Below are 16,146 nucleotides of genomic sequence, written 5' to 3'. Positions count from 1 at the left end.
GGTGGTGGCCGGCAGCCATGTTTTAATGTTACGGCAGAGTGGAGAAGAACAAGGAATGCCTCTCCTCAGTCAGTCGGCCCTCCACACAGCTCAGCCGCCAATTTTCACTCTCACGCTCATCCTGCACCGGCTCTGGAGTGTAGAATAGCTCACGGGCAAAAAGTTCACATGTCAACAGGTTAGTGTCAGAGGTTGAGATCTTTGTTATAGACCACATTTTTATATCCGGTAACCATAGCAATCAGTCCACTTCTAAGAAAGGTGAGGTCAATGAGGACTGTTATGATGGTTGGGTATCTTAACAACTGGTCAAACTGACCAAGGCCTAGTAGACAGGATGACCAATCTGACTTGAATTGGGGTGGATCCTTCATAAACACTGTACCATTGTAAGCCACTACAAAAACAAGCCACATTGGGTCAATATTAAGTCAAGTGTAGTCTGCTCATAGTCAGTCAGAGTACAATGGTGAATGAATGCCAACAGAGAGAGCAGACAGCAGCAACATGACCTGATTCAAAACAGTGTAATTGCATAAGAACTCTATTCATGTGGTGTGTGTGTGTGTATGTGTGTGGCAGACTGACAAACAAGGATGAAGAGGAGAGGGGGTAGTGGGGACCTTACACATCAGTATTTTCAGTCTGGAATGTACTAGACAATGGGGATGCCCTCATTACTGCACCGGGATGATGAGAGAGGAGAACCAGGGCCACCCCAGCAGGAGGTATCTCTTTACTGCGATCCAAAACATCTCATCCTACCCCGCTCTGTCAGTGTGCCTGCCAGACCCCTACACCCCCACCCCATAGCATAGACATATCCACTGTTCCCTGACCTAAAAAAAAACAACAGCCCCCCCATACAGACCTAAAACCGCCACACCCACACCTTACCCTCCCTCTGACCAGGGCTCCAAAAACATTAGGGGTATAGGCAGGCAGATCCTCTGTAATGTCCCATGGTGCCCTGCTCCAAAATGTTTGATGTCAATGGAGCTTCATGCAAGGCTAACAGTCCAGATACCATTCAATTTATAAAGCTCAGCTAGCATAATCAAGCTATTTAATGATTGGGCAATGGCAATCTAACTGTGTATGACTAGGCCTAATAATGGTGTTGTGTCACATGTAGTCCTTATGGATCAGCTAGACTACTATTGAACTGAGGAACAATGTGGCTTTCCACAAACGCTCTACAACTGGCAAAGGGAATTTTGCTTCGGAGCATTGCCTGGTTTGCAAAACTCTGTACATACTGGTAGTTGTTTTATTGTACTGCAATCTATCCCTTCTCACTGAATCGGGTCTTGATAGTGTTTCATCAACATTCTCTCGAAAGCACACAGGGCCATAATGTTAGGTGAGGGCAAGCCAAATGTCGGGAACATTATAATCAAGTGACTAATTGCTTCTGTTTGCTAACTGGGACACAGTAGGGGGAAAACACTGGAGAATACTGATCCAGTTAATGAGAGGCATGCTGTGAGTGACAGATGAGTCATCCAATGACAATCCAGCATTTTCCATTAACCTTAAAAGTATAGGAAGGAGAAAACTTCTATGAAAGGTGTAATAACCATGATGCAACATTCATATCCAATACGGGAATAAATAAGATCAACTAACCATGCAATACAAAACGGACAACCATTCAGCATGAAATTATGTATTGCATCAATTTGTTGCATTAGCTAGTGCATCAGTCATGTGATCTATACCTCTTCTGTGGGAGCATCATCCTCTTCAGTTTTGCTCAGTTTGGAGTCTTTTACTTTCTGTTGCTTTGCGTTGCCGTCTTTTGCCTCCTTCACCATAGGCTTGGGTGGGGTCAGGTAGATGCTGTTGGAATACCCTCGCAGGGTTTTCTGCAGTTGCCCCAGCTGATGTACAGCATCTATTTGTTGAGTGTCCTCCACTAGCGAGCCACAGCGGGTGAGACTGTCATAGTGCTGCTCGATAGTTCTGGTGGACACCGAGGTGTCTGACCTGGCTTGATTCAAGGGGGTCAAAGGTGATGTGGATGGATTACATGTGCTTGTTGTGTAGCCTGGCAAAGACGAGGATGAAGAAAACGATACAGTGTACCATCAACACATACAGTCGACATACAACAGCAGAGTATTATCAACACACAACTATAATACTGTATGTTCATGTTAGGAATTACTAGTTGATCATCATGCCAATAAGTCTCATCACATTGATTTTGTAAATGGGAGTGTATCAAAGACTAAGAGGCTAGCTAGTTAGCCCTTTATGTGCTGTAATGCACACCAAATCAACGTGCTAACAGGCTACAGCTAGCAATTTACGTTAGCTAATGTTATGCAAGTTATCTAACTGTAAGCTTGGACAACAGTGTCAATCCTCTAATCATCCCCAAATGAAACATTTGGACAGCATGTAGAATCTCTCACCTTTTGCAATGCTGCTCGTGGAAAACCAAATGTTGTTTTGAGTGTGTTTTATTAAATATCTAACTAAACATCTTGTCGCCAAAGACGATGTGTAGGCCGCCATCTTGATTCAATGGAGTGAAACTTTATTTATAATCATCTATAAACACCAGAACAGTTATGACACAAGTAATTTTCTTTGTAATAAACTACGTTATGGGCAAGTTATAAAGCCAATCAAGATGTTTTACATTTTATATGTCTTGTAAAGTATATTTTTGTATACGTAGCTATTTTGTTGAATTTGTGAGGAAGGAAATGCAACGCTTTACACGGCTAATTTAACTCTGATTTGATAATATTTCTGATAGTATTACATTTGAATGCGGGGAGACATCAGGACTGCGTTCAGTACGTTTTTACGTTCTGGAGCGTTCAATTGAGCGGAAAGGGTGCTGTACTGAACAACCAGTTGAAAAACGGAGAGTGGTTGAGTTGTGGGTTGAGGAATGGTCATGGTCATTTCCCTTTAAATACGTAACTTATTGCTTCAAGCCACACCTCGCGCAACCCACCAAACGAGAGCAAACGTTTCTTCAATAACGTTTTGTGGCAACATGTCGTTCAGTACAATCTGTTCCGCAACGTAGCAAAAGTTCAAGCGAACTGAACGCACCTCTATTGTAAATGTATGGTGCTTTCAAGACAACTGGGAACTAAGAAAAATCGAGGTCAAATCATAATGTGATCAGGTCGGAGCTCTAGAAAGATGTCCGAGTTCTCGACATGGAATTCCGAGTTGGATGGCCATTCAAAACAATTTTATCCCTGGAGCTAGTTTTTCCCCCCCGAGTTCCCAGTTGTCTTGAGTACGCAGAAGTTAGAAATAGGAGATTTCAGAGTTCCCTGTTTTTTTTACGCGCCAAAAACACACGGAAGCTGCCAAGCGTCAGCTGCTCCTCAGCTGATCGGAAGTGGAGCGAGCAACCCCAAACGAAAGGGTTAGTGCTATCCGGAATCCTTGGGACGTTCCTACACTAAGCCCTACCCTTACCATTTTAAATTATATCAACTTCAATGGGGTAGGGACGTGCTAGACCCTGGTTTTAATGTCTATGTGTCGACACTTGCCGTGACCCCACTCTCCGAGGGTGTCTCAGGAAGAGTTAGGATATATGCAAAACATTAAAAAATATATATACTATTCATACATGCGTATTAATACACACTTGTACATGTTTGAAATAGGAAAATTATAAGCACCCACCCATTTATTAATATAATGATTATTATTATACCGGACGTCCCAAGGATCCAGAATAACACGGACCCAAACGGCAGGGCGATTGCGGCTAACCAAGCTAGTGGGGGAGAAATGGCTGATACTATAGCTGATACAAGGAGGCTATTCTCCAAGCCTCAGAACTTGAACGACGCGTATGGACCCCCAAGTAACTTTCTAGAGATTGATGTGAGCAACCCTGAAACTGTCGGTGTCGGGAGGACCAGGTTTACCACGTATGAAATAAGACTGAAGGTGAGCATACAATATAGCTAGCGAGCTAACAAAATAAATAGGCAAACCATTAGCTTGCTCTTTAGGGCAGTGGACCTGGTCATCTTGATAAAGGGGATTGAGTTTAGTTAGGGTTACACTAAGAAAGAGATGTGTAACGTTACCAGTCAGATGTAGACCATATTCGAACGGTCAAATCGGTTAACTAACTTTTAGCCACGGAGTAGGTTAGTTGTTAGTAGCTATAACAGTTAGCTAGACGTTGGTTTTAGTTTTTTTTAAACTAACATACTTGGCATTTGACCAATTCAGCTGTGTATTAAAACGATTAAACTATTTCTGGCGAGGTTATCAAAGCATTGTTGATACAATATTATTTAATGGGCCTCCAGTTTTGGTCGATAGCCTAGCCAGGTAGCTAGCTAACTGTTAGCTTCTCTGACTTCAGGAATGTGAAGTCAATGGAAAGTTACAAATATGTTGTTGACAGTGGGTCTTGTTTTGTGTCTTTGCAAGAGCCTCATGGCTAAAGGCCATTGAGCCATTTAACTAACTAGCTAATTTGTATAGTCTTTAACGAATGAATTGTTTTACAAAGTGTTAACAGATCCTTGTTGTGTTCCAGCCACACCCTTGTCATAGAGTGTAAATGGTAGATAGTTAATGAGTTTGGGACTACAAGGTTCAATCTGCATTTTTGTCTAAATTGAGTAATTGACATAGCTTTGTTCTGTTCAATGTTCTTTACCTATATAGTACTCGAAATACCCCAATTCATGTTAAGTTCAAAATAATATAATATAGAAATTGCTGACACCATTCAAACCAATAAGGGTCCTGAACTTTAAAGCCAATTGTCATAGAATCATATTTTTGCAGATAGAACATTATAGTCCCAAGCTCTCGATTTGTCACACACCAACAGAAGCAGAGAGCTCAACAAGGGTGTATTTTAACACAATAAAACTGTCCTTCATGCTAAGTCTCTACCCAAAAGCAGAGCTTGGAGACCAGCTCCCTCACTCAATTAAGAAATGTTGCCTCTCTATGCCTCTACTCAGATATTGAGCAATACAGATGAGTCCAGTGTTTTTCTCTCCCCCTCTCTTATTAGTCATAGCAATACTTTTCCAGTAAAGGGACTCTCTGTGTAAAATGCTGTTCTATGACATGTTGGTGTACTGAAACTACTGGCCAGCTTCTCTGGAATGAAGACAGGATGTTGAGCCAGGCTCAGCATCAGCGAGCCTCACAGTCCACTTACTCACCTCATGCATTTCCTTTCTGCTCTGCTGGGGTGGGGGCTGGGGGGTTAAACAGTACAGATGCATGTCCTCACAAAGCTAGACCTCCTTGCTTCCCTCTGGTGGGGAGAGGATTGGACGGGAGGAATCGAGGAAGTACTTTTGAGATTCACCTCTGGTCTCATCCATATTTATAAACTGTACTATGGAGAGTGAAAGTCGGTCATCAACAACTGTTTAACCCTCAAATCAGTCGCTATTGACTGCTTGTAAAGAAAACAAAGTTACTCAACGTGTCATCATGACAATAAAGATTATGACAGACTTAATGCATGGGGTATAACACAATTTTAAAACCTGTCGGGAGCTTGTTCTAATTTTATATGAAAGCTAAAACGTACCAACTGAATACCAGTTACCAACACAACAACACTTTTTAAGACTGCTGAAAAGGCTCTAGTTTTCATCCTCTACTTTTGTGCTATTTGTTTCACACCACTATTTCCAACACAGAGTGCATAATACAAAACAAATTACAAGAATTATTGAATTTGAAGCAGAACATCAAGAGCTAAGCATGTTATCACCGTACCACTGTCAACCCTGTCTGATTGTCTGAGCTGTCTCTCTCGTTGTTTTCAGTAGCGTGGTGGTTTAGCGCAGCGCGGCCCTATAGTATTTATAGCTTCCCCCTACCTAGAGAAGCCCGTCTGCGGGCATTAGAGCTGAATATAAGGCTACTGTACTTGATTAGCGTGTAATAATTAGCATATGCGTGTAATCAGCATTTATTGTGCGCCTCATGGCCCTCTGTGACCCTGCTTTGCATAAGAGCCAGGGATAAGAGGCGCATCCCTCACTTCTCAACAAACGTGGTGTCAACTTTGCTTCGCTTCTCTCCTCTTTCCTTTCTTCTCCCTTTCTTTGGAAGTGTTTTACTCCTGTTTCTAAAGGCATTTAGACTATACCAAAAGGTCTGCCTGGTACCTTGGCCAGCCTGGAATGCTTTGCAGTGTTGCTTGTGTTTCGGGTTCTCTCACCGCTTAGCTATAATATTTTTCCCCCTGTATTTATGCAATGAAATGTTAGTAGATCAACCCCCCCAGTCCCTCTCATCATCCCAAATCGCCCACCCGCCCCCCATCACATGGCAGTGAGAGCCCGTATGGCCGTACTGAGAGTCTTCTTAATCCCCTCATTGATAGGGGAGAAGAATGAATCAGGCTGGTGTGTGGAGAGGGGAAGGCTTCATCCCGTCCTCGTATGGGCTCCCCCACCTACTCTCACCCCCCTGGGGAGGCCACAAAAGCACCCCCTCACTCTTCATCCACCATAGCCCTGCATCTTCAACGTCCCTCGCCTAGTCGGGAGAATAGTCACCTTAGTCCACGAGGACTCTATAAAATCTAGTCATATGACACCTGACCTTTACCAGGTGAAATGTGTGCTTTGCCTGCACCAGCAGTGTCTGTATCTGTCCGGTCACCTCTTCACTGCTATGCCTCCTATAGGCTACCTTCTATACTTTGGGTGTGTTCGTAAATTCAATCTGGAGTCCCAGAGTGCGCTCTGGGCATTTGTAAATTCAGAGCCTTGTCAGATTGTCCGTTGGTAAATTCAGAACGTTTCGCTCTCTGAGAGGTTTAGAGCGCACACTGGACACTGACCAAGAAGTAGGGTTGATCTGAGCGTTCTGACCTCACAACTGCAGTCAAGCACCCAAGCTAACTGGCTAACGTTGGCTAGCTTGCTAGCTACCTCCAGACACAAATGAGAGAACACTTCACTCTGAACATTTTACTCGCCCCTGCAGAGCTAGTTAGGCAGTTTTCATGTTATCCAGAGAGTTGGTGACTGTAACTGTGCTGCTGGCAGCAAATTAATTACGCTTTTTTACCGATGGTTACTGACACCTGCCATATTGAACAGGTGTTGAGCGTTTGTAAATTCATCAGTTATTCTGCGCTCTGGCACACTCAGACGAGAGTGCTCTGAAATTGGAGTAGATGACCTGAGTGTATTTTGGAACGCACCCTTTGAGTTCCTGTTTCTTTGGTTCCTACTACTCCTTCTGTCCCCACTTCAGTATCTACGGTAACTGTTGCACAACTCTTTCAGACAAGTAGTATTATAACTTAATCATGCAATGGTTTGGTAGTATGTTCATTTCTGTGATATTACGGTGTTAGCTGATATGGTCATATTAAACATTTTCATGGTCAGTGCAAAGGTCATTTTATGGTCACTCATGTGACATTTCATGGTGAAAGGTGACATTAGGGTCCCTGTGAGAGAATGTGTGACCAGTCAATTGTTTAGGCCTAATTGATTGAATATCAGAAACTGCGTTGTGCATTGCAGATGGTGAGTTTCTCTGCTAAAACCAGCATCATGTCCTCAAGTTAACCTAGAATTCACGTGTGCAGACTTGTAAACCTGAAAATGTGGTCTTGTGTAAAATAATAGAATGTTGTCTTTGGTCTTTCCGTTTGTCATTTGTTATATTTAAAGTGTCTTCTGCTAATAATATACTGTTCAAATAAGCCCACTGATAATAGAAGGCTATTGCTAACAGATTGGATAGCCTAATTGGTAGTTCACTTTCATGGGCTTTAGTTCAGGGTATTTTTTTACGTGTCTTGAATGTTGAGGAGATGCTCTCTACACAGTCCTAATGTCTCTCAATGATTCAGTTTGATGTGAGGGTGAGAGGACTTTTCTCTCGCGCTCTCAACAGAGTAGTGTATGTTTTTGAACTCGACAAATGGGGGGAAAGCTTCACCACCAACATTAGACCTTGCCTTTGGTAGCCTCCATCTCCCCCTTCAGAGAGGACACACAGGAGAGCGTGGACTTTGGGATCTCACTTTGTTTATGGACAGACAGGAGCATATAAAAAGGCTTCTTACTACAGCCCCCTCTATCTCCTCCACTCCTCCACCTCTCCACTCCCATAGCCTCCCCCACTTTCTTTCTCTCTTCCATTTTGGGGGGGAAAAACATTTTGGTCATTAATAAAATAGGGAGGGGTGGGGGTGGAGGGACCTTGTCAGGCACAGTCAAGTATAATCCAAACTCTACACCATCCTCTCTGACAACTATTTTAATGGAAATGGGGAACATATTGTATCAAGGCTACCATATCCTACTTGAAATGACAGTATCAAAAGTGGGAGTTGATACTATGGCAACAAAGCAGCTTTCTGCAAGCTAGGCGAGTTGGAGAGAGGAGAGGGAAGGCTGTTGGGCTGTAGGGGCGAGAGAGGGAAAGTGCACAGGGGAAACGACGGAGAGGGGGAGACCCACGGCCCCAATGCCATTGTTCTCTCCTCTTTCCCTTTTAGAATATGATGCGATGAGATGGTATTGTGCTGCCATTTTTCATACTTTTTATTTTTGAAAGGGAGAGCTAGGGGAGGGTAAGAAGGGGGCAGGGGGGGTTAGGGATGCGGCACTCTCGAACTTGACTTAATCCATCCTGCTAAAAGCTAATGCATAGGCGGCCTTGAACCATTTTCACAGGAGAGGGGTGACCTTTCTCTTGAGGGGTTTGGGCTCTTTTCTCCCCCAAGTCTTTAATGAGCTATGGTATTGTCTCTTCCTACACATGATGTTTCACATGCATTTCTAATGCAGCGGTGGGTTACTCAAGGGTTTCTATTCCTGCGATGTGAAAGCTTTTAGTAGGCCACTGGCTCAGTGAAGTGTAGTTGGAAGTTGGGTATTTTTGTGTTGTTTATGAAATGGACCCTGTGCACTCACTTGCTTAGGCTTACGTTTCTCTCGCTCTGCCTTGCTTTGTCTGTCGTGCTTTGTCTGTCGCGCTTTCCCTCTCTCGCTTTCTCGCTCTCTGTCTGTATGAAGCATAACCTAATCACCATAGTCTAGGCTGTTCATGGAAAGACTACTTATACGATGTTATAGCAGTAACTCAAACTTGAATCACTTTGTTACATTATCCTTTCTGTTGCAATTCATTCTTATCTTGTCTAACTGCTCAGTCCAGCTAGGTATTGTATTTCAAAATGCATTGTCATTGTGATTATTCAAAATGAGCATGGTACAGGTAAGTATCAAAATAAAGGAACCGCCAACTTAATATGGCGTTGGGCCACCACGAGTCAGAACAGCTTCAATGCACCTTGGCATAGATTCTACAAGTGTCTAACTCTATTGGAGGGATGCAACACTGTTCTTCCATGTGAAATTCCATCATTTGGCGTTTTGTTGGTGGTGCCGCTCCAGAATCTCCCACAAGTGTTCAATTGGGTTGATATCTGGTGACTGAGACGGCCATGGCATATGGTTTACGTTGGGTCTTCCCATATTCCGTTTTCTCAGTTTTCAGGGGTTTCGTTAGAGTTCAGAAATCTGCCTTTTCAAAACGCAGACCATCAAAAAATCTGCATTTTTATACCATTTCACCTGTGTTTTACATTGAAAGTCAACAGTTTTTTTTGCTTCAATAGAGTCGTCAGGTAGCTATAGTTTTCCTTCACAGAAAATACATTAGTGCAACACATTCGGCAGAAAATAGCTTTAATTTATCAGATGACAACACAAATGCAACGCTATTTGGCTAGCATACACACAAATACATTTGTTTACAATAAAAAAGCAAGGTATTTCTGGCAAACTATGCATGGTCATCATATTTCTAATGTTTATCATATAAATGTAGTCAGGTACATTTCCTAATGTTTTGCTTGAAGTTAATCTTGCATTTAACTGGAGAAAAGTAGGCTTCACTGAGAAAAATACCGGAGAAATGTAGCTCCACATCAGTCAGAGCGCCATGCCTGCTGATAAAATGCCCAGTCGTGAATTCTCATCCGAGTGGGGAAGTGCAGCTGAAGCACAACATTTGTCTGATGCCGTGCAGAAATTTAAAATAAGAAGCATTTTAGGTCTGCGCTTACAAAACGCAGAAACATATTTGTTATGCATTCTTTTTCTTTTCTCTGAAAAACAGAATTCTGCGTTTACACAACTCCTGGTTTTGTTTTTCCAGGTTTTCGCTCTGAGAAACACTTTTTTTAAATGTATTATTTATTTATTTATTTTTGAAATAGAAAAATAACAAAATAGGGTGTTCTCAGTCCACAACTGTGTTTAAACCACATCAGGAGACCACGTTTTGAGGTAAAAATCTAAGACATTTAGAATTTTGGTTGTAGTTACCATTTAAAGAGCCTGAGCATGCTTATTGGCAAGTGTGTTTTTCTGTTGCTCTTTCTAAAAATTTGATTTCGGTCTTGTTTCCTCAACGATTCCGCATTTGTTGAATGCTGTTTGTCTTCAACACTAGATGCAGAAGCCCATTTCACTTCCTCAAAATATGTCATGAATTTGCTGAGACTGTGTTAGTTGCATAATTTTACATCAAAGGTCTTTGGTGTAGTATTTCACAAGTTAAAAAAAATGTGTGACGTGTTGTCACAAAGTCGGAGCTGCTGGACAGGTGTGTCTCACTGGCTATGCTATTGGATTGAGAGCAATCACCGCAGATGGGCTCCTGAGTGGCGCTGTGGTCTAAGGCACTACGTCTCAGTGCCAGAGGCTTCACTACATACAGCCTGGATTCGAACCAGGGTGTATCACAACCTGCCGTGATTGGGAGACCCATAGGGCGGCGCACAATTGGCCCAGGGTCATCTGGGTTTGGCCGGTGTATGCCGTCATTGTAAATAAGAATTTGTTCTTAACTGACTTGCCTAGTTAAAGGTTAAATACATTTAAAGAATGTTCACCTCATGTCAAATGACATTGTCAAATCAAAACCAAACCTTAATTTATGGATGTTCCAAGCTCCGTCTTAGACAAGTCTGACTTATTACCAAAATTATACACATTGTAATACATTTTGACTCAGAATCAGTTATTCTTAACTCACATCGTTGCCACATAAGCAGTTTTCAACGGGTTATGTTGCTTTTTAAAGGCAGTCGCTTTTTAATGCAAGTGAGCATGCAGCACCAGCCAGAGACATTGTTTGGTTAGTGGTGTTTCTGTAGCGCTCATGTGATTTCAGAGTTTGCAAAACAATTGGCCACTGGATTGTTGCAAATAAACATGATATCCTTCTGCCAGGTAGGCATAGGCTACTTTGTAGTTAGCTTTTAATTGACAAGATTTTTGGGAAAGCCATCAACCAGCAGACGGTTATCATTAGCATTATCGCCAACGGTGACACAAAGTGAAGATGAGACCAGACATATGAGTGGGGGCGTTCCTGTGCCGTTTCAGAAAGTTGCAGGAAAATACAAATCACAGATGCATTTTGTTCATCTTTTGTTATTAACTTGGGCACATTCATTTTAGCCTAGGAACAGTGGGTTAACTGCCTTGTTCAGGGGCAGAACAACAGATTTTTACCTTGTCAGCTCTGGGATTTGATCTTGCAACCTGATCTTGCAACCACTAGGCTACCTGCCGCCCCAAAATTAATTTTAGAATAAGTTCAATACATTTACTTGATTTCCTACTAAGTTCAATACATTTCTGAGTATTGTTGTATTCCTTTTTAATGTTTGGATTCTGTCTGTTTTCCGCAACACAGATTTTCTTGGGCCCTATAGAAGGCTTATGACACCCCCCCTCCCATTCCTCACCCCTATCCCACCACTGATCTGCGATAGTGAGAGAAACAAAGTGTGCTTTTTGAATAACTAAAGAAATTAAGGTAGGCCTCGATTGAACTAAAGACATTATGGGTTTGGGGTGGTCCAGGGTGTCCCAATCAGTACCTTATTCCGTAACCTGAGTCACACATGCACCACGCCCTCAGCCCCCACCTGAACCACACCCCCCAGCCCCAACCTACAGCCAGGTGTGAAGAGGACAGAAACCTGATCTTTGACTTGTAGAGCTCCCACGCACTGCCCCTTTACATGGGGAGTGGTGTTCTTAGTGTTTGTATGTGTGAAATTACAAGTGTTTGTTTGAGACCGAAAAGTGTGGGTGAGCTGACTACTTACCTTTCACCTGACTTGTCCTCTCTTCCTCTCCTCTCACCGTTAACGCCAATCCCTTAATCATAGGTTGCGACGGGGTGGTGATTGAAAGCGCAGGTGACTTTCATTTTCTCTCTCTTTTGTCCTGAGCATTGAGGTCCAGGCAGGGGTGTGGATCAGCAAGCCCAAGATTGAACATTTGGAAAGCGTAGTTTGAGTGAACCAGAATTGTCCAAAAGTCAAGTGTGTGTGTGTGTTGTGCAGCTTGTTTGAGTGTTGTCTAACTCTAGCACCTGTTTCTCCACACACAGAGTTCTGCTCGTGTGTGTTTTGTGTGGGAGCGTCGGGACTGGGCCTGATGGGATTAGCGTCTCGGCGGTGGCAGATTACCTGTAACCATGATCTGTTGTCGTGGGGATTAACTTCTCAGTGTTCCCGTGAAGCGTTCCGTGCTGTGAGGTACCAGAACACTGGGGGACAGCCCACTGAGAGGGAAGACCGTGGCTACAGCTGAGGGGCTCTACAGCTAGGCTAATCCCCTTCTCCTGTGACCTGAGAGGAAGGAGGGGGTGGCTGACAACATCACCTGGAGACAGAAGGGAAGGAAATAAGAGGAGAGAGAATGGCTGGGTAGACAAACGAGAGAGGACATACGACTACAGAAAGAAAGAGAAAGGGGGTAAGGAGAGGTGAAGGATGGGAAAGAAAGGTGGAACGAGAGAGAAACATTCCTTCAGTTCTCCTTGTAGTGTTCTATACCTTTTTCCCTCACCTTGTTCTTTGTCCTCCATTATCAACTGTCAGAAGAACCCCAACATGAGGCAAAATCTTATTTTTCAGCCACTTTTAATACTTGTTCTGATATTACCATTTGACTTCATTGTAGTTTTTTGTGGTAATAAAAAATAATAGCAATTGTTATCAAATAACTTGAATTTATTATTTTCAAATCCTTCCAAAATTCTCTCTTCTACCTCGTTAATGTAGTGTAGAAAAATCCATAATTTTAAAGAGAGGTAGGGCAAAAAGAGAGGAGCGAGCAGAGAAGAGAGGACAGAAGACAAGAGGAGAGTTCAGTTTGTGTTTTTCCCAGTGAAAAGACTCAAGAGGGGTCTCAAGGGCAAAACAGTGACTTATTATAGGAGAGAGAAAATATGAAGAGGAGGGGATGGGGGGAGAGAGCGAGGGAGACCATGAGAACGAAAAGGCCACTTCTGCTCTCCTTTCTTAATTAGTCCCCCATAGTCCATACAGCCCCCCTCTCCTCATCTAACCCATTTATTCATCTATTTACTCAGCGTGCCAGCTACCTATCCATCTCTTTATCACACTCTCACACACTCCTTCGTTCTCCTGCTCATCGATCAGTCTGCCACTGCTCACACACGTCGCACTGCATTCATCCATCCAACAGCTCAATGGTTTCTGCTCTTGTGGCTCTCCATGAATTCTGACCTTCTGCGATTGCTATCTGTCTATGGGGAAATGTTCTTTTTCTCTCCAGGTTGTGTATTGTGGCTGGGATGGCCGCAGGATGCTGCTGTCATGACAGGTGAAGAGCTTTGGCATTGTGTTCTAATGTGCTGCTGTACGCTTCAGTGGTGTATGTCAATGCCGAAACATTTCATGAAATGTAATCTCCAGTGCTCATTAACTAGCACTACGCTCTCTCTGTCTCTCTCTCTCGGTCTTTCTCTCTCTCTCTCTGTCTTTCTCTCTCTCTCTCTGTCTCTCTGTCTCTCTCTCTCTCTGTCTTTCTCTCTCTCAGCTCGTCCAAAGTGCATCAGACCTTGGTGAGCCCTGTAAGAGCAAACTTATATTCTTCAGTCCTCAATACAGGATTTCAATTTCCAATTGAATTTTCTATTTGTATGGCTCTTTTAACAAAGTCATTTGCCACAGAGTACCTAACACAAGGCTAGGCCCAAACGGCACAATGGCAAGCCTGTGTCATTCACGCGGCATCTACTCCTCATAGCCAGTGTGTTGTGCGTGTCTCTGGGACAAAATGGCTGCTGTGTATCACTTGGTTTACTACACATTAGTGGTGGAAGGGTTGATGGTACCATAGTGTGTTGAGACTTATTGAAAATAGATTTTGTAAACCCCAGTCTTGTATCAATATCATCACCGGGTTTTCCCCAAAGAATGTAAGAAGGTGCTGCGTCAGACCCCTTGACTTTTTCCACATTTTGTTATGTTACAGCCTTATTCTAAAATGGATTAAATAAATACAAATCCTCAGCAATCTACACACACTACTCCATAATGACAAAGCAAAAACTGTTTTTTAGAATTGTTGCAAATTTCTAAATAATAAAAAACATACCTTATTTACATAAGTATTCAGGACCTTTGCTATGAGACTCGAAATTGAGCTTGGGTGCATCCTGTTTCCATTGATCATCCTTGAGATGTTTCTACAACTTGATTGGAGTCTACTTGTGTTAAATTCAATTGATTGAACATGATTTGGAAAGGCACACAGCTGTCTATATGAGGTCCCACAGTTGACAATGCATGTCAGAGCAAAAACCAAGCCATGAGGTCGAAGGAATTGTCCGTGGCGCACCGGAGAAAGGATTGTGTCGAGTCACAGATCTTGGGAAGGGTACCAAGAAATCTGCAGCATTGAAGGTACCCAAGAACACATTGGTCTCCATCATTTTTCAATGGAAGAAGTTGGGAACCACCAAGACTCTTCCTAGAGCTGGCCACCCAGCCAAACTGAGCAGTATTGTGTGTAGCTGAAGGGAATTAAACAATTTTAGAATAAGGTAATAATGTGGGGAAGGGGTCTGAATGCACTCTATGTATATACAGTTGAAGTCGGAGGTTTACATACACTTAGGTTGGAGTCATTAACTTGTTTTTCAACCACTCCACAAATTTTTTGTTAAACTATAGTTTTGGCAAGTCGGTTAGGACATCTACTTTGTGCATGACACAAGTAATTTTTCCAACAATTGTTTACAGACAGATTATTTCACTTATAACCTAACCAATTCCACAACTACTGACCTTATACACACAAGTGTAAAGGGAAAAGAATATGTACATAAGATATATGAATGAGTGATGGTACAGAACGCATAGGCAAGATGCAGTAGTATGGTATAGAGTACAGTATATACATATGAGATGAGTAATGTACGGTATGTAAACATAAAGTGGCATAGTTTAAAGTGGCTAGTGATACATGTATTACATAAAGATGGCAAGATGCAGTAGATGATATAGAGTACAGTATATACATATACATATGAGATGAGTAATGTAGGGTATGTAAACATCTATATTAAGTGGCATTGTTTAAAGTGGCTAGTGGTACATTTTTACATAATTTCCCATCAATTCCCATTATAAAGTGGCTGGAGTTGAGTCAGTATGTTGGCAGCGGCCACAATGTTAGTGGTGGCTGTTTAAACAGTCTGATGGCCTTGAGATAGACGCTGTTTTTCAGTCTCTCGGTCCCTGGCTTGATGCACCTGTACTGACCTCGCCTTTTGGATGATAGCGGGGTGAACAGGCAGTGGCTTGGGTGGTTGTTGTCCTTGATGATCTTTATGGCCTTCCTGTGATATCGGGTGTGTAGGTGTCCTGGAGGGCAGGTAGTTTGCCCCCGGTGATGCGTTGTGCAGACCTCACTACCCTCTGGAGAGCCTTACGGTGTGGGCGGAGCAGTTGCCGTACCAGGCGGTGATACAGCCCGACAGGATGCTCTCGATTGTGCATCGTTAGAAGTTGAGTGCTTTTGGTGACAAGCCGAATTTTTTCAGCCTCCTGAGGTGAAGAGGCGCTGCTGCGCCTTCTTCACAACGCTGTCTGTGTGGTGGACCAATTCAGTTTGTCCGTGAGTGTACACCGAGGAAACTAACTTCCACCTTCTCCACTACTGTCCCGTCGATGTGGATAGGGGGGTGCTCCCTCTGGCTGTTTCTGAAGTCCACAATCATCCCTTTTGTTTTGTGACGTTGAGTGTGTTTTATTTTCCTGACACCAACAAACCCGGGGGCCTCACCTCTCCCGTAAGG

At 43.0% G+C, this 16,146-nt stretch overlaps 2 protein-coding genes across 2 annotated transcripts in view; one reads left to right on the top strand and one right to left on the bottom strand.

The window, feature by feature from the left end:
- The window catches only part of LOC111973025 (lactation elevated protein 1 homolog B-like), a 30,689-nt gene extending 28,145 nt beyond the window's left edge, over nucleotides 1-2,544 (bottom strand). The window contains 2 exon segments of the mRNA XM_024000154.2: nucleotides 1,722-2,050; nucleotides 2,421-2,544. Of these exon segments, the coding sequence (XP_023855922.1) occupies nucleotides 1,722-2,050; nucleotides 2,421-2,523 (432 nt within the window). The 5' untranslated portion in view covers nucleotides 2,524-2,544.
- Nucleotides 2,545-3,710: 1,166 nt separating this feature from the next.
- The window catches only part of LOC111973072 (sorting nexin-3), a 34,601-nt gene continuing 22,165 nt past the window's right edge, over nucleotides 3,711-16,146 (top strand). Inside the window, exon 1 of the mRNA XM_024000253.3 lies at nucleotides 3,711-3,936. Within this exon, the coding sequence (XP_023856021.1) occupies nucleotides 3,775-3,936 (162 nt within the window). The 5' untranslated portion in view covers nucleotides 3,711-3,774. The remainder of the gene's footprint in view (nucleotides 3,937-16,146) is intronic.

The sequence above is a fragment of the Salvelinus sp. IW2-2015 genome, linkage group LG14 (assembly GCF_002910315.2).
Source record: "Salvelinus sp. IW2-2015 linkage group LG14, ASM291031v2, whole genome shotgun sequence".
In the NCBI taxonomy this organism is placed as follows: domain Eukaryota; kingdom Metazoa; phylum Chordata; class Actinopteri; order Salmoniformes; family Salmonidae; genus Salvelinus; species Salvelinus sp. IW2-2015.
This window is presented reverse-complemented; position numbering and strand designations above follow the sequence as displayed.